This window comes from Hakea prostrata, chromosome 9 (assembly GCF_041222555.1).
Source record: "Hakea prostrata isolate BN-2017 chromosome 9, UWA_Hpros_2, whole genome shotgun sequence".
Taxonomy (NCBI): Eukaryota; Viridiplantae; Streptophyta; class Magnoliopsida; order Proteales; family Proteaceae; genus Hakea; species Hakea prostrata.
Window position 1 is genome coordinate 54,052,796 of NC_142608.1, and position 22,080 is coordinate 54,074,875.

The 22,080-nt window shown below is 37.4% G+C and overlaps 1 protein-coding gene across 2 annotated transcripts; it reads right to left on the reverse strand.

Moving 5' to 3' along the window:
- Positions 1–379: 379 nt before the first annotated feature.
- Positions 380–18,475, reverse strand: LOC149005575 (cold-responsive protein kinase 1-like). Of its 2 annotated transcripts, none has more exons than XM_089167819.1 (7): positions 17,800–18,475; positions 11,355–11,483; positions 5,083–5,195; positions 4,750–4,960; positions 3,689–3,923; positions 2,774–2,924; positions 380–1,355 (listed from the first exon to the last, which is right to left on the reverse strand). In XM_089167819.1, exons 2-7 carry the CDS (start codon positions 11,425–11,427, stop codon positions 957–959), a joined length of 1,182 nt encoding a protein of 393 aa, XP_089023945.1. In that variant the 5' UTR covers positions 11,428–11,483; positions 17,800–18,475; the 3' UTR covers positions 380–956. The 2 variants fall into 2 exon arrangements, with proteins under 2 accessions (XP_089023945.1, XP_089023943.1); XM_089167817.1 differs by having other exon boundaries at positions 385–1,355; positions 5,083–5,198; positions 17,800–18,472.
- Between the last annotated feature and the right edge of the window lie 3,605 nt (positions 18,476–22,080).

Genomic DNA, 22,080 nt, shown 5'->3' on the forward strand with positions numbered 1-22,080 from the left:
ATTTTACCCTAATCTTAACTATAAAATTTTAAATAAACATTTGCATAAATGATGAGAATTTCATTCTGACCATAATCCATAATAGACAAAACATCAATTATGAATTTTTGAGACTTTTCTATTATTTTAAATAAAACAAAACTGATAATAAATGCCAAACAATTTAAATTAATGAAAATTTCTTATAATTGAGAATGATAATTGATAAAAAAGAGCCTAAATTATATTTTAAGAACTAACCTTAATAATGTAGTCAATGTACGCATAAGCAAGCCAACCTACTTATCTAATCTTCACTAAACCCATTTCCATGAATACAAGTTTCTCATGAAATCCACTACCTGCAGACTTATTAGTGTTCCCCTGTAGTCTTTTTCTCCTGTCATGTACTTCATTGTTCTTATGCTTAAAGCTCATCAAAGATTTCAGGGATCTGAGGAAATGGGAACCAGAGAACGATATGTGAAGCAGAGCTAGATCATAACTCTTCCCTTATTTCCAGAAAATATAAATCAAGTGAATTCTTTCAAAATTTCTACTTCATTTTATTCACTCTCTTTAATGAGTAAATCTGAGGGGCAGAATGGTAATTTTACATTACAAATGGATTATCACAGTATCACCTGTCTTCAAATGATCATTGATTGATGAACATTCAGGAAATCCATCTGACATTGAAATAGAAACTCTACAATCTGACCAAACATTATTCAACCAACCAAATTGTATTCAAATATTTTCTTTTCCTGAAGAAGTAACAAACCAGGCTCATTTACAAGCTTACTTTCCAGCAAGGATCAAAGTTAAAATTTGGAACCCCCAAAAAGAAAGAAGAAAAAAAAAAATTTAATGAACTACACAAAAACTATATGACAACAGACCTGTAACATCAGGAGAAACAGGGGGGGGGGGGAAATAAGGAAAAAAGTGAACATTTCTCATGGAGATGACCACTCTCAGTTGTCTCTTTCATATATAGAATTGAAGGTCATGGTTCCATGCGTGGTGTTGTAAGTGGAAGTGGAGTTTCCTGAAGAAAATGAATTATCCACCTTGTCTGATCCAGACAGTGCTGAAAAGGTCTTCACATCAGCCTTCTCTTTCTGACCTTTCTTGACTTTGAGATCCATGAAATCAGAGATAAGACCTGGCTTTGTTATATTCATGCCATCCACATTCACTTCACCCATTAGCATCTTCACCACATTTGACATCGATGGTCGGAGCTTAGGAGAATCCTGGGTGCACAGCAAGCCAATCTTCAAGATCCTGCATGCTTCCTCTGCATCAAAAATCCCATCCAATGCGGTGTCAACCAGCCCCACAAGCTCCTTTTGTTCATACAAGACCCATGTCTGCAAGGAGAAGAATTCCCACAAAGTTGGGTCCATACCATAATTGGGAAATTTTAGAATACAGAAACTAGGAATCTACAGCAAGTACAATTTCCATTATTGATAATACATTGAAACGGGGAGAACACTACTGTGTTTCTATGAAAGTTGTGGCAACAATTCATCAACAATGGCAGGAATCCCTTGCAATCGGGAAAAGCACTAATCTGGGCGAGGGATATGGGACTCTAAAAATGTATTGTGGAAGGTGACAAATGGGATGTCATTGATCTACCACAGCATCAAAATAGAACACCATGTTGGAAGATCGAAACAGTGATTCAGGCCAGCAGAGAGCTAGACACTTTGAGAAGACAATATAGCAGCAGACCTGTAAGCCTTCAATGGAGCAAAATCTCAGCAGCAGTTCTGGACAAATAAAACCTGTCCCCAGTTTCTGACTTGGAGACTTCTATTTGATAGCCCGAGGTTGTAAGTTGCATTGTGGTTTCAAAGTCAAGTAAATAAATATTTCAACCAAAAAAAAAAAAAGAAAGAGATAATACATTGAAGCTTCTGATAATATAAACGAGAAATCCAGCAATTGCCATGCATGGAGGACACCTCAACACACTATCACAAGCACAAGCGAAATACAGAATATAATAGGATGTGCCTCGCCCATCTCAGTTGAGGACTCCACCCAAAAAATTGAGAACCTCCTAGCCAACTCCTCCTGCCAACAGAAAGGAAAAAGGGAACGACAGCTACCCCATGGTTCTGAAACTAAAGAGGTTTCATGCACCAACAATATATGGAGAAGGCAATAGTGTAATATGCCCTTACACAGCAAGGGAATTTTATGTGGTTAAGTGTTAATTAATAGACAAGACTACATATTGTTCTTCATGCAAGATACAGTCACCTTCCATCATGTGTTCCTATAGATGGTTTCATAAGCATCTCACAACAACATCTTGGAATCTATGACTTTAGGACATCATGTTTTTTCAAATTTGAGAACATCATTGTATAACAATATTTATTGGTTTAATTGGAAATATGCATTACAAGTGAGATAGTGAGATGCCTAGATATTCAGACCTCCCAGTTTGTTAAAGAAAGGGAGGAGATCATCCATTCATCAATTAAGTTATGTTGTGTAAAATATCAACGTTCTTGATAAATCTAACATCTGATCCATTATCAGTACCTCAAAGGATGAAGCAAAGAACATTGTTAAATCAAGTTTGCTATGAAAAATAGGAAGGACCAATAAATGTCTTTAAGTATATCAATCCTGCATGTGCTTCTCCTGAAATCTTTACCAGCTATGGGAACTTAAGCTAATGAGCTATGGATCCATTAATAAAAAATCAGTGTTTCAGGTTAATAAAAAAATTAAAGAGTTCCATTGTAGGTTCCTAAGAGTCTCTTACCCTTTCAAGAAGATATTGATCTTCAACTGGCAACCGTGAGTTAGTGTTACATCTGCCAGTAACTATTTCTAGAAGGAGAACTCCAAAGCTATAAATATCTGCTTTGCGTGTCACTTGTCCCCGTATTGCATATTCAGGTGCCAAATAACCTCTACAAAATGAATAAAGAAAATAAAGCATTACATAAAAATGGGAAGTTATACATATGGAATCAAAGAGTGAAAGGTAACTTTTGTATGCTAAAACTATTTTGATATAGAATTTTGGTAAATCACATCAGCAACCAACATTTATCTATTACAATGTTACATGTACTCTCAAAGACTTTGAGGTATGGTTCAAAGGGCACAAAAAGTTAAATTGATTTCTACTGCAGCATTCAATAATGATGGTGTTAAAACTCGAAAAAGATTTGCCAAAATTTTAGTTTGGATGATCCAAAGACAGTCATAGACAAATAAATGGAGAGGTCAATACAAAGAATATCGGAACCGAAAGCCACACTGACCGATATTCATGTCTCAGAAGGGGTAACATCTTCTACAGAAAACCAAACAGATATATGAATGTAATCACTCGATCAACATCTTCATTTTGAAAGACCCAATGATCCAGAAAAATCCTCACGGATGTTTAGAAGATAAACATAGCCTTTTTGTTTTGACCTATCCATTGAGATCATTATGGAAGACAGAGAGATGTCAATCCCAGCATGTGGATCTGTACTCAATGGATTAATGCCAGTATGATTTCTATGCAGGTAAAGAATCCTAATTACATGCTAAAATGCTGCATTAAGGGATTATTGCATCAACAAAGGAACGATATATTAAAACCAAGTTGACCAAGAAATCAAAATTCACTTCCAAAAATGGTATAACTTTCTCAAGTCCTAAGTAGATCCAGTGAACTTACATTGTTCCAGCAACACGAGTACTGACATGTGTCATATTGGATGGAATAAGTTTTGCAAGACCAAAGTCTGAAATTTTGGGATTGAGGTCTTCATCAAGGAGGATATTGCTGGCTTTGATATCTCTATGAATAATATGAGGTTGAACTTCCTCATGAAGGAATGCTAGCCCACGTGCAACACCAGTACAAATGTTATAACGTGTTCTCCAATCAAAATGGATCTTACTTTGGGCCCCTGAAAAATAAGTAAGACCCAAATCCCTATCAAGATGAATCAATGGCTCAAGAAGTAGATGCCCTAAGTGAAATGGGCAGATGGTAAATGCTAAACGAAATAATGGCATGTCCTTTCTTACTCATATAAAAGATTGCATTTTGAAGTTCACTTTTTTGTTCTAATCAACACCGATAATTTGGTAGGTCCTTCGGGTGTCCCATGCCATAAGCCATGCCTGAACCAGTCAGTTAATTCAATTGGCAGGCGGTAGGCATGCCCAAGCCCAGCCACTAATAAACGGGTGATTTCAGTGGCGTAATCAAAAGAAATATAAATAAATAATAACTTAGCTTAATTCTAAATATTTCCTCACAATAAAAATATGTAATTAGGAAAATCTAGAGAGTTTCAGATGGAGATGGAGTTGGAGAAAGAGAAAGAGAAAAAGAAGAGGGAGGTAGGGGGTGTACAGTGTACTATTAGCATTAGTCTAGCAGGTTAAAGTGTGCATGTAAGCAAATAGGAACTCTGGCTGAGCTTTGCCTCTTCTTGTTCAAAATTATTGTTTTCTTGTTTTTATATGCAACTACACTTAATCAAACTTATAATATAAAGAAATTTTAACAAAAATATTTGTGGATACAAGCCAATATATTTGCTCAGAAAAAATGAATGAGAAGAATTTCAAAAAGAATACAAAACAAGAAACTATATTATAAATGCCTCATGATGTAGAGTGCCACAGTGTTGGCAACACGTTGAACTAATATGATATACTTCACAAGCTATGCATAGAGTATCCAGGCATCCCAGCAATAATATCCAAGTACAGAAGTGAAATTACCAAGGAGAGTATGTGCAAGACTATTATTCTCAAGGTAGCCATATACCAAAATTCTATGGTTTCCTTCCACACAACAACCATATAGCTTGACCAGGTTTTCATGGTCTACAGACGATATCACTTCTATCTCTGTTAGGAACTCCCGGACTCCTTGCCTTGATTCAGCTGAAAGTACTTTAATAGCAACAGCCTTTCCATCCCTAAGCCTTCCCTGAACATAAGCAAGTATTTTACAAAATGGAAAAGCCATCAGCAGGGTCATGCAGCCACCTTTTTCAACAAAAAAATCCACATGAAATTTTCTACTAAAATGTGCAAATATCATCAATTTACCTTGTAGACGGAACCAAAACCACCTTCCCCTATTTTATTTTCGTGACTAAAATCATCGGTAGCATTTTTTAGTTCCTTGTATTTGTACAGTCTAACTTTCTCAAATCCTGAAACTTCTGAAATAATACAAAACTAGTAAGATGCTTATAAATAGAAGAGGTAAAGACCAAAGATGCATAATGCACCACAAGAAAAAGATATTATAGAAACACAAAAACAATATAAACCTGAACATGTCCAATCAGGATGACTTGTACAAATTAAAATATCTTCAATCTTTAGATAGTTAGTTGTATGCGCGAGGAACTAATTGCGGTACAGAAAAGTGAAGAAGAAGATGGGGGGGGGGGAAGAAATGAAACCTGAGAAGAATCAGAATCGCAGACGGAGGGGAGAAGAGAAATCACATAAGAAGAAAACTGCAGGGGAAAGTGGATATGTGCTGCTTTATGTCATCTTTCCTATTCCGCCATTCATCTTTCCCTCAAAGAGGCTGCAGTAGCCCTTCTAAAGAAAACAAATGTCTGCATATTGTAGAGTGGTTACCACTGTCCACCTCAACACTGAGAAATGAAACTCGAAATACAACACCCCCCCCCACCAAAAAAAAAAAAAAGAAAAGAAGGAATGAATTGTGCCTAAAAATAAAATGAAGGCAGAGAGACATAGTATGCTGCCTGTGTCTCTCTGCCCCCTTCCCTTCCCGCTATCTGATCTCCTTTCTCTCTCTCTGTTTCTCCTTCTCTCAATCCCATATACTAACTGATTCTATGCTGTTTCTCTTCTCCTCTATACCCTGATTCTCCTCTCTTTCCCTCTGTTTCTTCTCCTCTCGATCTCATCTCCTCCCTGTTTCCCTAGCATTGCTTCCATCTTCTTCCCTCTCCTCTCTACATCTCCTCTGTCCGAAACCGGGGAAAAAAAAAAGAAGTTTGGCCGCTTCAAGGTTCCGTATATGGACGTTGAAGTTTTTTGTTTTCAGTGGTCTCTCTCATTTTGGGGAAAGCATGAGGGCCTCTATTGCCGATCTCCCAAGCTCTATTTCATTCCGTGATATGGTCTCATTTCCTTCCTCTTCTCTCCTTCTCTCTCCCCTTTCTGTTTCTGGTTTTCAGCTTCCTCGTCGAGGATTCTTGTCCTTAATGGCTCTTCTAGTGTGGGGATGCCCTGAGGGCCATTTCGCTATTTTCTCCGCTTCGAGCTCATTTTCAGATCCAGATGTTTCTCCTCCCTTTGTTTCTCCTTCTCTGGCCCTCTCTCCTTCTTGTATCATGGTTTCATTTTGTTCGTCGAGGGTCCCAGCCTTTGATGGTCTCTTTAGCTTTGGGGGAAGCCATGAAGACCATCATTGTTGAAATCTCCGAACTTCTCCTACCCTGATATTTTCTCATCTTTTCGTCTTCCTTGTGTTGATTCCAGCCCTTTTCTCCTTTTGCGTCTCCTTCTCTGCCCTTCTTGTCTATGGGATTTGCTCCAATTTGTCGAGTGTTTCGCCATTGAGGGATTCTCTGGCTTTGGGGGAAAGCCATGAGGGCTCTCGATTTTGAACTCTCTAATTGTTTTGAAGTCTAATCTATTCTTTGCTCTCTATCTCTTTCTTGTGTTGCTACATTCCCTTGCAAATGTGATGCTACTGCGTAGGTCCAAGTGGAAAGTCTGGCTATGGATCTCTTGTGCAATGTAACAAGTTTGCTATTGTTATTGCTCTTAAATTGTTGCTTTGCTCATTGTCTCGGCCTTGAGCCTCTTTGCTTGTGTATCTTTTGCTTTAATTGTTGCTAGTCGCTTGGCCCATTGCCTCTTAGGTTGCTTGTTAGTTGAGGCTCTATTCTCGCTCTTGCTTGCTTGTCGCTTGTGCTATTGTATTTTCTTCTTTTGGTAATGAATTATTTAATCATCCAAAAAAAAAAAAAATGAAGTAAAACTAACTTTTGTTGAAATAACAGAAATAAACACTAATTCCGTAAGGCAGGTAGGGCTTGTGCTTGGGCTTGGCCTCAGATGGTAACTCTTGTAGTATGTAACTGCACCAGGGCTAAGGCTAGTAGGAGCAGCCCCCATATGTCATCCATCAGGATCATTGCAGTATCCAAGTGAAAGAGGATCCGATTTGGTCATACAATGCTCAATTGCTTGTGTCCATAGGAATTCAATTTTGTCCTGGTTGTCGGGATTCTTTTTTTTTTTTTTTTTTCATTTAACATTTGCTTTGTTATAATGTTGGATGGAATCAGATCTGACTGGAATACTTCGGGCAAAACAATGACTTACGTCTTAAGCACAACCATTTTCTACAAGAGAGCAATTAAAAGTGGACAGAACAATACAAAGTTAACAGCTCAATTACAAAACACACCCCTCAAGTTGGGGCATAGATGTCATATGTGGCCAGCTAGCATAAAATAGAATGAAAAAACCTCACTTCTATGTGTTTTGGTCAAAACATCAGTAACTGGAAGGTCCCCAAATATCAGTATCTGGAATTTTAGAGGTCCTCTACTCGTGCTTGTTGAATTCATTTCAAGTTATTATCAAATGGAAACTTCACAATTAGTTACTTAATATATTTAGAACATTATCTTGTAATGAATTGCAAGTAAAGGGCATACACAGTCGCAAGGCTCCCACCACTGCGGGCCTTGGACGCCCATTAACTTCAACAGAAGCACCACTGGAAGGTCTGAAAATATTATAGTGAATTAAAACAAAAGGTCTAGTACTTATATTTTCAGATGGATGATAAACAGAATGATTTTGTTTCGCAAAAACACAAGCATCACCCCAGAAGATATATATATATTCACTAGGATTCCCCTTTTGAAAACAAACTAGGAAAAACAGAAGATAAAATCTTTAAAGATGGGTGGCCTAAATGCCAATGCCACATATGCAACTGACAAAGTGCGAGAAAAGGAATTCAACAGATGAGCTTGAGGTTGAAGAACTAATGTAGTAGGGTTACTGTTATCCAGCAGATACAATCTGTCACTTAGTCTGCCATTACCAACAGTCTACCAGTCACCAAGTCCTTGACCACACAATGAGAAGGAAAAAAGATTACCTTGCAGTTTAATTCCCAAGTAATGCTACTTCTAAAACGAATACGAGTAGAAATTTTGAAAACATGAGGAATAGCTGACAATTGTATGGAAGAAAAGGAGATGGATCCTTTTCTATAGACACAAGAGAAGGAAACATTAGCTCTCCAAACCCATTCTTTACCAAAATTTAGTACAAATCTAGAGAACCAGCAAAAACAGCCACATGATCTGTGGCACTAGAGTCAATCATCCAGCATGAGGTATTTGAATGTTTTAAAATGGCCAACAAAGGATATACCTAAATGCACTAAGTCGGAAGCAGAAGAGGTTGAACCAGAAGTTGTATACACAATAGGAAACAACTAATGAGGAGGTTTCGACCCGAGAGACCATACTGGAAGCACAAGAATCTCATCCTATAAGAACTGGCCTTTGAGGGCTGTAGGAACGGTGACCTCAGTCTGGTAAGCATGAGTCGAATATGATCCCCAGATGCGCAAGAGGCACCAGTTGTGACCACATAACTTCCAATAGAACTTCATGTGAGGTCATTCGACATTCCTCACCTTTCACCAAATCATGATAAGGAACATCACAACCAGGAGCAGGATGACAAGTAGAATGAATAGGTGCATCCTTGGACTGAAATCCAGGGCTAGTGTAACTAGCAGATAACTCAAGAATGAGGGGATGAAGCGTAGCAGTCTCTTGATGGTTCTCACGCTGGACAAGGTCATAAGACTACATGGGAGAGCAAAGTGGACCTCAATTAAGCAAATGGGATCGAATGTGATCATACTCCACATTCAAGCCAGACAAGAAAGCATACATGTAGATCTCATTTTTGAGCTTCTTAAAGTTATCAGCATTGGTAGAACAAGTAAGCCAGAATATCTCATTGGAGTCAAATTTCTGCCACAAGTAGCGGAACTCCAAGCGATACTGTGAGAGGAACATCTCATGTTGAGTGGTGCTATGAACTACTTGTGCAGTTCATTGTCCTGAGCTGCATTTCCAACTCAACAGTACATCTCCTTCACGAGCTTCTAAATCAGCAAATTCAAGAGACGATAGCCTCGGCAATATTAGGCTGCATAGAGTTGACCAAGATGGCTATGGCAAGAGCATCATCTGAAGCCCACTTCTCCAGAGGGGCACCAGCCATGTCAACTTTCGAATCATACCCAACAAAAATTGAATGAGGCCAAGAGCAACAACCAGCACATAATAAAAGCAATGTCACAATAGATAGTTGCTCCCATCCAACTTGATGGAGCTAGCAGGAAATGTAGTAAACTCACTATAAGGATTGCAACTCAATCCTTCAGTCAGAATGGAGATGGCATTACTTCCATCAGACAGTTTCAGGTTCAAGAAGGTCATAGATCTAGGAAAGAGGTTTGAGAAGATTGAGAAAACAACAAAAATGGACGAATAAATAAAAGACCAAAAAGGAAACAAATCATGGTCTTGGTGGTGGCTAGAGAAGGGTTTCTGCATGATAGATTTAGGGCAAAATTTTAGGTGTGTTCCAACACTAAAGCCACTACAAAAATAGTTTGGAGAAAATAATGACTTATGTCTTAGGAAAGCATAGACATTTTCTATTTATAGTAAAAGAGAGTAATTTAAATAAGAACCCAGAACAACACAAAATTACAACTGCAGCCCAAAAATACCTCAAGCTCACATTACAACAGTTTTCTAACTTGAAATACGAAAATATGACAAAAGTCCTAGATGAAATAGCAGTTCTCTAAAGCTGGTTGACAGTTTGACACATAGTTTTTAACTTTTTATATCAATTTCAATTTTAGTTTTGGCGTTGATCCTGGCTACTCCTAATCAGTCCATAACAAATCCTACAGATAGGTGCAAAGAAACACCCCCTCACCCTCCTCTCTCCAAGAATGAAAAAAGCAAAAAAGTTATTTTTTGAGTTAAATGATACCCGGTTCTTCTGCAAGTACTGCACATATAGTTTCAATCTTCTGAGTTAATTCTCAGGTTCAACTTGGGAGATTCAAGGAGGTTTCAGGTGGACTCCAGGCATGCTCTATATCTTCCATTCTTCACATCAGCGGGGTGGTCTATCCAGACCGTTAATCACATGGAGCTGTGGCACCCATTGTATGTCTAGTTTTACTGATAACTCGTTGAGCTCAGAATTTGTTTGAGTAGAGTTCCTAGTTTGTTGCATGCCAGATTTCTGAATTAATTTCTGTTGAGTTTGATTAGCTAGAATATGTAGCTTTTATTTTCGGTCTATTTCTCTTAGCAACACTAGGGATTGTCTGCATGCCATACTTGTCTCTGATTGCAAGAATATTTGTCAAACATATTCTCCTCATAGAAAAGAGAACATAACCACAAAAACAGAAGTATCTCATTTCTTTGTTTAAGTATTGATTTTCTCCTTAAGCCACTCTATTTTTCTGTTTCGGAGATCCTGCTTCCAAGTATGACCTCAGACAGCCTATTGGAGCACATGGATCCATGCAGCAGATCCCATTTAGACTATCCTACTTGCTGGACTGTGCCTCTTTCTTCTCACTTCTTCCTTTCACATTAAAGTTGTTCCTTTTCTTTTTTTTTTAAATAAAAACATTTGTTGCATTTCCGGTTTTCATTTCATTTCTCCACTCATTCCCCATTTTAGGCCTCAGCTGTCCCTACTTCCTTTTTTGGATCCAAGTAGTCAAACCCATTAGTTGGTAAGTCCGAGTTTGTTGTTGTTTTCCTTATTGTCGTGGCTGCTGGATGGATTTAAGTAGTTGTTCTGGTTCTGCTATTATGAAACCATTTTGTGTTAAACATTTCGGGAGAAAACAGGGCCCCGGTTTGACCATTCAATGCCTTAAACTCTGTTTCGAAGTCCTTTACTAGACACTGCACAATCTTAAAATGCATGTTCCTAAATTAACTAAATTGATACCAGTTTACTCCCTATAGTTTATAACTAGACAAAAGATGGATCTTTATATTTCTGATGTCTGATGCACATGGATTAGGGTAGGATATATATTGCACATAATTTACCAATCAATTCCCTTCCCCAGGCACACACAACAGGGCTTTCTGTGTTCATGTATATCTATAGGTGCATCCACGTTTGACATGATAAAATAATAGGAGGAAAAGAAAGAATAGAAAAAAAAAAAGGAGAAATTGACTTCAAGTAAGCAAGATAGAAAGATGTATCTCATAAATTTTTAATATTTAGCTAGCCACCTTCAAAAACTTCAAAATTCTCTCTAGCTGATGAAGTTGTTTTCCTTCTACACATGAAAGACAAACAAGTCATTACTGTATGCACCACTGACAAGCTTTCAACGTCTCAGCTCTAAAAGAACCCAAAACCTGCCAATGCGAGCCAAAAAGCACAGATATTATCAACTGAGCCCAAGATGAAATTTCTACCGAATAACCAACCAAAACATAACTTATTAGTAAAGGAGAAATTCAGTTAATTTCTACTCCAGACATAGAACAGTCAATTATTTTGATATTTAATCCTCACAGTGAGTCTGACAGAAAAGCCTCTAAAAGTTCTGACATACAGTGTCCAGATATTTTGAGAATGACATCTGAAATTGTCTTATAATGTCAAGATATTTTGAATACCCTTAATCCAGTCATTTATGAAGCAGAGTTGAAAGTTTCAAGAATAGAGAGAAAATAAGAAAGCTGGCCATTTGAATATACAGTGTAGATCCAAGGTAACTTCTATCAGCTTGCTACCTTGCTTGTCGGAATATTTTAGGTGGATTTCATAGCTTTCACTTTTGAGAATGGTAGCAAAATTCTAGCATAGAAAAGTTCCCACTTTACAGGGTCTGGGGAGAGTCAAATGTGTTCATCCTTACCCTGGTTCCAGAAGAGTTGTTAATAGGACTTGATCCCACAACCAAGCACTCAGCAAGTAAGCACTTGACCAATATGCCAACCACAACATTAAATTCATCTATTATACCATGATGTATTAAGAATGGCCAACAGAACAGAAATATAAACTTTATGGTTATATTCAAGTTTTACCAGTGTTATGAGTCAGCTATTCGTTTTACATAAGGATGCACACGGGTATCTGATACATCTAGTGTGATCCAACTCCTAGTTTCACATTGTCCATCCACTGTAGCTTTTCATTAGTCACGGATGGTAATCCAAACAAACAGATCAGGAGGTAAAATTTCTTTCTGATTTTCAAGAGTAATGCAGAGAAACATCAATTGAGAACAAATCAAGCCCAATTTAACAGGCTTCAGCAATAGTAATTCCACAAAGGGTGAAAGGAATAAAAGGAAAGAAAAAGTGAAACACGTTTTTCTTTTTTTCCTTTTTTATAAATCTATAATTTCCAAGAAGTTAATTTGAATAGACTATGAAAGCAAACAAAATCAATGTTCCTCTAATTTCCATTTCAAAGAGGTGGACCAAAAGGGCAGAAGGCAAAAAGGAAAATTATGCAAAACTATGGTAATTTTGAGAAATTATTTGCTTAGAATGTATGATTTATTCATAGGCCCCAATGGGATGTTTATAGTTACAATTTTAGTAAATCCTACTCTGAGTAGGAAAATAAACACAAAAATAAGTGGGAGTAAAAAACTAATTCTAGACTTATTAGGAAACTAGTTCAACACATAATAGGAAACCAAAATAGAAAATATAAGAAAACAAAACACATAACTAAAGTAGGAGCTTTAAATATGAATCATGTTCCAATTAGGAAACCTCAGTCTTACTCCCAACACCTGCCCTCAAGTTGTGGCATAGATACCACACATGCCCAACTTGATCAAAATAAGACCACTCTGCACCTTACCAAGTCCAATCGTCCCCTCTATTACTAGATCCTGAATGGACTTGATAATTTCCAGAAGTAGCAGAGGTAGTTGTGGACGTAGTGGTTGTGGGAAGCTTGTAGTAACTGATGGAGAGTTTGGTTTCTAGTTGTGTTTGTCCTATTAGCTAGATTCTTCGTTTTTTGTTCTGCCAGTGAAAAATTTATCCAATCCGTGGATCTGATTTGAATGGCTTTTAGCTCCTCAATGGAGAGCTTTGACAGCGTGTCAACTTCAGTGGATTCTGTGGAGCCAGCTTCAGTTTGATTGATCTGATTCTTTCCACGACCAACCTTTCTTTTTGCTTAAAAGTCTACAGGCTTCCCATGCAGTTTCCAACAGGTTTCTTTTGTATGCCATGGTTAATCATAATGTTCACGTTTGAAAGTTTTCATTGGTGTCTCTTTACTATTTCCAATCTGGGTCTGAAGGGCTGAGCTATTAGGCGTAGCAAAAGGAAGCATTACAGCACAACAGTCTTCAGTGTGAACAAATGCATATGATTCTTCTAAGGTAGGAAAGGGATCTCAACTGAGAATATAAAGCCAAATAGGTCATATTCAACATTAAGTCCTAGGAAATCGTACACTTGGGTCTTATCAGAGTGTAGCTTGCGATAGGTTACAATATCATCCATATTATTTGGCTAGAATGTGTTGTAATGGTCAATCTTCTGCCATAAGGCACTAAGGGTGTTGTAGTACTGAGAGAGTGTAATATCTTCCTGTTTGGTGTCATAAACTTGTTTATGAAGCTCATAGACCTGAGCTCTATTTCCAACTTTCCCATAAGTCTTCTCTGCAGCAGTCCAAATACTAGCAGCAATGTCTAAAATAAGGAAGGTTTGATGTAACTCTGGTCTCATGGATCTAATCAGGAATGCTATGTCTTACCAGCCCTCTGCCAGTGATAGTAACGTAGGCAAACCTTGACCACATTAAATAATTTGGACCATTCAGGATTGTAAGAGGAGAACCAAGAGGCTGGTAGTCAATCTTATCTAGGCTTTCGGTTGCAGTACATATAGGAACTGTGGTAGTGCTCAATTTTCATGTAGTCATCTTTTCTCCAAATTTAATGTAGCAAACCCTATTAAGCTATTTAGGTAGCTATAACCAATTTAGGTTAGGTAACTTGGACAAAAAGGAGAAAATTCTTGGACTATTACTAACCTCAGTCCTTAAAATAGGTTTGTAATAGGAAATAACTGCTGCAGAACAACAAGAAAAATAAAACTTCAGATCTACAGAAAATTAGGTTTTAAAAAAGGAAGATTTCTAAGGTAAGGGGCAAATCTCTAAGGGTAGTAGAGATCAGCTTCCATGCAGGTATGGGAAATATTTCTTTATTAGGTCATGAAATAGAAGGAAAAGGGTAGTATTGCTAGGTATGTAACAGGAAAAAGAGAATTCAGATCTGTCACAAGATTAGGTCTCCGAAAGGGAATATAGCCAAAAGGGCAAATCTTCAGGTATAACGCAAGATCAGGTTCTGCACAGGTTTGAAGGAGAGGATTTCTTCTTTTATCAAGTCATAAAGAGGGGAAGAACATTTTTTGTCTCTCCAAGGGCGGACTCTGTATCAATAAGTCATATCCCATGAGTTGTAATAACAAATTGCAAATACAAATTCAAAGAAACAATTGTAACTATAAAAGAGGATAAAAAATGAATAAAAATTGGAGTCGGCGTAATAGGTAAAACTACTTTCCAACATGCGCTCTTTTTTTAACAAGAAGCAAGGAAACAATGAAAAGGACAAACAAATTACAGATAAGGACGATCTCCTCTTTCCCCAATATCTTCCCTACTCAACATTTTGATGGCGATTGATTGGTCAAAGACATTGAGCACGAGCCTCGATTTTAGGTTAAGGACGCTAGCTCTGATACCATGTTGTAATTTTGATAAATTATTGCTCAAAAGGTATGATTTATTCATAGGCTCCAATAGGGTATATATAGTTACAATCTGAGTAAGTCCTACTCTAAGTAGGAAAATAATACAAGAAACAAGTAGGAATAAAAAACTAATCCTAGACTCATTAGGAAACCAGTTTAACACAGAATAGGAAACCTAAGAAAACAAAAACTTAAATAAAGTAGGAGTTTTAAAGATGAACAATATTCCAATTAGGATACCTCACTCCTACTCCCAACAAAGAAAATGGAGAAACTCATTATGTGAATGGAAAGGCTGCATTCTCATTCTCCATTCTACAACTGTCAACGATAAGCACAAGAAGAAGATACACATGATAGAAGTGCTTTTTCAAGGTCCAAGCATTTTCACCTGTGGACTTCCATAACAAGGTTAATCCTTGTGACTAGTGATAACAAGTTTGAGTCTGAAAACAGCCTCTTAGTGATGTCAACCAGGATATAGAGTTTGACTGATTCAGGTAAGGCCTAGATCTAGGCTGACTCCAGGATCCTCTTCAAAAGAATCAACAGTCTTCTATTTTTAATTGCCTCCAATATAGGTATTTTTCAACAAAGAATAGGTGGTAGGTTTACATTAGGGCTAAGATAGGTTTCAGCCAGCCTAGGGGACTTGGGTTTTATGTTTGAGAGGCTGAAACCCTGCTGTAGTTATAGTTTCAGTTTTTTGGATCTGAAATTGTAATTAGGGTTAGGTTTTAAAGGAATCCGGTGTTAGTTGGAGGGTTTCTAGGATTCGATTATGCTGGGGCTTATGCTGTCATTGTTATTTTATATTGTCAGATTTAATCTTAAAGCTTAAGTGTTTCTAATAGGTTTCCTACTTATAGTGGGACCCTCAAGTAAGTCAGCTAGGGATAGGATTTGATAGGAGAAGTAGAGTAGGTGTAGGAGATGCTAATCCTAAGTGGTGTTGGAGTGTGGTTAAAGGTTAATGTTGAACTAGGGTTTAGGTCTAGAGGTTGAAGATGAGTTGCAGAGTATTAATAAAGAAGATGAAGTGCAGGAATTTAGAGTACTAGGGTTTAAGTCTTTTGATGGAAAATAATAGGGAGGGGTTCGTGGCCAGGTGTGAACCTTGTAGAGGGAAAAAAGAAGGTGAGGGACGGGGATTATGGAATTAAGAGGGGAGTAGTGCTGCAGCTACCGTAGGGAAGGAGAAGGGATGGGGGCAGGATTATGTGGGGGCTAGAAAGGGAGAAGGGAGTAGAGGAGGGGCTGGTTTAGACTTACCCGATTAGGGAAGCTTGAGATGCTGTAGTTGCTTGAGTTAGGTTGCTGCTGAAGCTTGAAGAAGGATGAAAACTTGAAGCAATTTTCAGAATTAGATCACACTAATAGCTGTGGGATTCCTCCTACAAACCCCCAACTCAGTCTTCCTTCAAACTCGGATTTTTCTGCAATAACTCAAGACTGACTGTTACATTCTATAGTGGCTTATTTATAGCCTACACGAAGGAAAACATGAAAGGACTCCAGCTTCCTATAAGTAGACATACTTGGATTCAAATTTGCAAACCAATTCAAAATAAGACTTCTAGTACTTTGACTCATACAAGGCACCCTCATAACTAGCTCTAGAGAGTTCCAATTTGAATTCTAAGAGTAGATATTGGTTCCTTGAAAGGACTAGGATAACTCCAATCAACTCCTTTACAAACTAGGACTCCCAATTCTAACAAGGACTCATCAAAGTTACCAAAATTCCCCTACACTTGGACAAAATTACTGGGGTTGCTAGTAGGGCCATTGGGTGCTGGTAAACCCTTTGGGCCCTCATTGGGTGGTCCTGGATTCGGTTTACATCACTCTGCTAAAGCAGGACTCTTGTGCAGCTTAAGTTGCTAAGGGATATCCTAGATCCTTTAGTGGTGGGAGCCTCATATATTGGTGTCCGCTTTACTTCCAATTCGAAACGGAATTTCCTTATGGTTCCCCCCAAAAACAACCATCATTTTTTAAACCCATTTTAAAAGAACTCGATGGTTAGGTTATGGCTTCGCTTCTTTAGCGCATAGTTAGTTTGAAGCTGAAAGTCTCATGCTTCATTGTATTTTCCTCTCTTTCCAGCCAAGCAACCTTTTCCCTCACTTCCCTTTCATTCCAGATCTCCCACCCTTCGACTTGAAAAATAAACGTGTTCGTTCTGTAGCGGATCTCTTACGAGATCAATTAGGATTGGCTTAAGTCATGGTTTAAATATTTGAAGGAACAGATGATGAAATTTCCTTCTGATAGTTCCTTCAAATGAATTCAACAAGCACACAAACAGATAAGGAGCTTAAATATCACAAACACATAAAAGAAAAAGCTAAAATTTGTCAGATTAATAACAACCAAACTTAAGATCTCATAAGCACTTCAAAAAGGGAATAGATATGAAAGCCCAAAAAGGAATCAGATTATCATCTGCAATAATCAGATCCATATCTTGGTTAACCCTCTATACTTCCTTAAAGCCTGGAAAGGAGGAAGAGCTGAATAGTAAGGTCTAACTTATATAAAACAGAAACTACCAAAAGGGGAATTTCCTGAGATCTAAGCTGAATGCACACTTACTAACTACATAGAAAAATGCATTGTTTGCTCAATTAACTGAAGAAAACAAGAGAAATTCCAACACCACCACATATTGAAAGCCGAAATCTCATATAGTATTTAAAAAAGAAATCTTCACCAAAACACACAAATCAACAGCAATCACAACTGAAAATTGCATCATCAACTCAAATAACTGAACAAAAAAGAACAATTCCAACAACCCAACACAGGAAACCCAAAGATTAAAAGAAAACTAGTACCCTAAAACAGCCAACTCAAAAAATAGAACTTCCTAAGCGGAGAAGCATCGACCCACTAGAAACTCCAAAGACCCAGTTCAGAAATTTACCTTCAAAGGCCAGGTCGATCCAGCATAGACTACGATAGATGTCACAGGATAGAACAGAAGAAAACCGCAAGCTGAACAAGTTTATTTTCTTTCTCGTACCGCACGATGATCGAGCTCATGGAACGGGGAAATGCTTTTACTCTGCCACGCAAAGCCAAATAATAATTGTTGCCTCTCAAATCTCTAAATCTTTTAAAAGTCCACGGAGGCATACGTATGCTCTGTCGCAGCCGTCTCAAGATTCAGATGAGAACACACTCAACACAGAGTCCAAGACAAAAGGAAAAGTCAAACTGAATTGCAGAAAAGGGAATTCTAACCCTACGAACTTGGTGCTAAATTGCTAATTGCTATCCTGTACTAAAAGCTCAGAACAACCAGAGATGGAATCTTTAATGAATCATAATTCCGGTATGAACACGGGACGAGAATCTTTTCCATGACAAAATATCTGATATTCAAATTCAGAGCTGTTGTTTTCCAAAAAAAAAAAAAAAAATTCAGTGCTGTCAAAACGTATGAATCCTGGAATGAGATCGAAATTGTTTCCAAGGATCAGTGAAAGATCCGGTTAATCAATCTTTTTCAGATGTCAGATTTGTGTGGAGATTGCCTCCTAGGAATTCAATTTGGATAAAATATCTTTTTAACACATTTGTTTATTGAAGTAAACTCTCTTTTTTAGTGTTCTTTTAGTTTAATGAAGTGAGAGAAACTGTATAACCATCAGTCAATAGTGTGGCTGCTGAACTTTTCTATATTCAATTCTCTTAAAAAATTTATGTATGATGCAGCGCTTTTTCCTTTTTTCTTTTTTTTTTTTTTTTTTTTTTTTTTTCCTTAGCGTTTTCACAAGAGAGAGTGCTAAGTTCTTAATCCCCACTTTATGTTTAAAAAGCACATATACCTTAAAATTGAATTTTCATTCGATATATTTGTCCAATTTATCACTGAAAACATTTTCGACACTGTTTATTATAGGAAATATTTTTTAAATAAACAGTAATTTAACTATTTTCAGTGATAAATTTGACAAATATATCTAATAAAAATTCAATTTTGAGATCTCTGTGCTTTTTAAACATAAAGTGGAGGTGTCAGTGCTTTAAGGCCTCCATTTTAAGGTGTCACTCCAATTTGCTCGTAGTATTAATATAGATGTTCACTAAAAAAAATACTAATATGGATGAGATTTTTTTATTTTCTTTTATTTTTCGTTATCATCAAATTAGTAAAATTACTCGAGGCCCACAAGCCCAAAAGATTGAAAGATTGAAAGATAGAAAAGAAAGGCGAGGGAGAAGATTTGGAGGCATGGAGATTCAAACTATATCTTTAGATTTAAGAATTCTAATTGAACGTTGCTACCATTGTGCCAAAAACAGATCTACAAGTTTTAATATTTATCAAAGTAAATTGATAATTTCGTATATTTTTAGCTTAGGCAAGAGCTGTGTGATCTAACATTTTTGTAAACTTTAAAGTTTACCATTGTGCCAAAAACAAATCCACAAGTTTTAATAATAATAATAATAATAATAATAATATATATATATATATATATATACTAGTAAACTTACACACGTGCAAATGCACGTGACCATATATGAAGGATTAAGAGAGTGAGATCTTTGAAATTATTTTATGAGATATCTCGATATGCAATATAAAATAAAGACAAACGCAAGAGAAGAAGTAATAATTTTCTAGGGAGAATGGTATTCATCACAGTTAAAGGAAATATAAAGCCAAACACTTAAGGCACATCATGGACAGGAACAAACCTGGTTCGTTTGACTTCCTGCATCAACAAAAACTCTTCCATTATTCTGTGGTTCAATACCTCCAGTCGGCCTTAAGTGTTTGCGCCGCTTGTAAGTACGTAAGCCATCTGTCGAACACTCCGAGTACTCCCCGATGCTGTCATCAGTATTATTCCTTTCGGACCCCCAATGTATGTCCATTAAGGGCAGCACCATTCCCACAAGGAACCAACACAGAGCAGCCCATAGAACCACCATTGCTTGTCCACTCTTCAACCAAAGCATTTTCGAATCAAGCAAAAATCCCAAATCTTTAACTTTTTTTCTGCTCCAAATTAGGGTTTCACAGATGTGCGTGAAGGCCTTCCACAACAGAGGATTATACTCACAACCATGAGAGACAGATCGAGGGAGATTGAGAGAGAGACAGATTGAGAGAGGTTGAGAGAGAAATTGAGATATGTCGTGAGAGGAGATTGTGAGAGATCAAGCGGGATTAAAATTAATGATAAATTGATAATGATTCATGACTAAAATGTCAAAATTATCCTTGTAAAAGTAAGTAAATAAACAAAAAAAATAGTACCAAATTATTGGTATTTGAAAACAAGAAAAGGACGGAAAGGTCAGAAAAAGATTTGCGAAAACAGAATAGTAAATGCTTTTATAATAGTAGTATGATATGATAGTATGTGTTATTCCCAGATTGACACTGAGAGGGGGGTGAATTAGTGTCTTCAAAAATTCACCACAATGTGGCTGGGTCTACCAGACAGTGTACCACTCGTAGCTATCAACTGCACAAGCACACGTCCACCACACACCACAATGTGGCTAGGTCTACCAGACAGTGTACCACAACTTTGCAATCAAGGCACTCCAATATGTGCAACAAAGAAAAATAAACAAAAAAACGCAATGCACCAGAGTTTACGTGGTTCGGCCAACTTGCCTACATCCACGGAGTAATACCCTACCTAGGGTTTCGTATATTATTCAATACACTCCTAGATATTTTGACTGCTACAACAGTCCAGGAACACCAATCCCTGCTATAGTCTAAAATGCAATTTAGACAAGGGCACTAACCCCAACCCCCTAGACAAGCTCCAACTTGCTAGGTCACAATGTAAACCAATAATTCAAGTTCCCCAAATTACATTCATGATCTAGGTTCTTCATCATTAAACATAACCTATAAAATAATAGACAATAACTTGTGAATACGGGTTACCTCAACTTGTGTAAGATGCATGGTAACAATACTTGTTTCTCTTTTTCTCCAACTCTTTTTTTCTCTTTTCAATCTTTTTCAGTTTTCTCTCTTTAAAAAAACCATACAACCATGTTCCCTTCTTTTCTTCTCTCGCTTCTTCTTCCTTCTCTTTCACTTTCTTTCTTGTTCAGCAAAACAAAAGACTTCTTATTCCCAAGCTTCAGATCTCCAAAGCCAACCAACTTCTTCTGGTTCGACCTCCACGCTCTTTCCAAGCTCCTCAAAACGTCCTATCATTTCTGCTGGAGTTTGCTCTCCTTTTATAGATTAATTAAACTCAGAGTTTGAATCAAACTCAGAGTTCCTATCTGACTTAAACAAGGAGTGTTTTGACGTACAAATCGGACTAACTTAGAGATCTCTAATGAACAATCCCACCGTTGGATTTGAAGATCAAGAAGTCGTGAAGCTCTCCTCCAAAAATCGGCTCAATCGGACACTGGATGGCCATCCGATGAAGAGGTTGATCAAAACTGGACAGAGACCCTCAAAAACGGGATTCTTGAGAGACCCTCAAAAACGGGATTCTTGAGTTTTCTTTATTTGAATTGGATTCTTTCTCTCGGAACCTTTTTGTGTGTTGCTGTACCATATCAAAGCCCACTTAAGTTGCCAACAATGACAACACCTTCATTTTAGGCCAATGGAACAACAGTATGATATAGTATGATTTACCAAAACCCGAGCTTATTATACGAGAAAAAGAGGAGAAATAACAAAGATAAATAAATAGAAGAGATTGGTTTCCGCCTACCTCTTGTAGGTACCAACTGGAATCCCTCAGAAATCGATCATTCTGATCTTCTGAGATCGATAACAACCCTTGTCATCGTCATCAAACACTCGCTCGAAAAGAGATCACTGAAATATATCAATAATCGCTGAAAGAAGCCGAAGAGTGAGAAAAAACCCTAAGTAACAGTTGAGCATTAGAACAACTCGTGAGGAGAAACGATTGAGAAAATTAAAATTTGCTGGAAATATTGAAGATTTGCTTTGCAACCCTAGATCTCATGCATTCGAACCTAATAAAGATAAATAAATAGCAGAGATTGATTCAGAGCGAGTTTGAAAGGGATATAGGGATATTTCTGCAATGAGAGAATAAATACATAGATTCAGAGAGATCGAGAGGGATTCACAGCGAGTTCGAGTGGGAGATGATATAGAGAGCGAGAGACTGAGATTGAGAGGGGTCGTGAGAGATAGTGGTGATTTAGAGAGAGATTAGAGAGAGTTTGA

Excerpts from the sequence above, each read along its gene's own strand:
- LOC149005575 (XM_089167817.1), bottom strand. The coding sequence starts at position 11,427 with ATGACTTGTTTGTCTTTCATGTGTAGAAGGAAAACAACTTCATCAGCT. Across the intron at positions 5,199-11,354 it reads GAATTTTGAAGTTTTTGAAG|AAGTTTCAGGATTTGAGAAA; the intron begins GTGGCTAGCTAA and ends GTATTATTTCAG. Across the intron at positions 3,924-4,749 it reads TCTTGCACATACTCTCCTTG|GGGCCCAAAGTAAGATCCAT; the intron begins GTAATTTCACTT and ends CTTATTTTTCAG.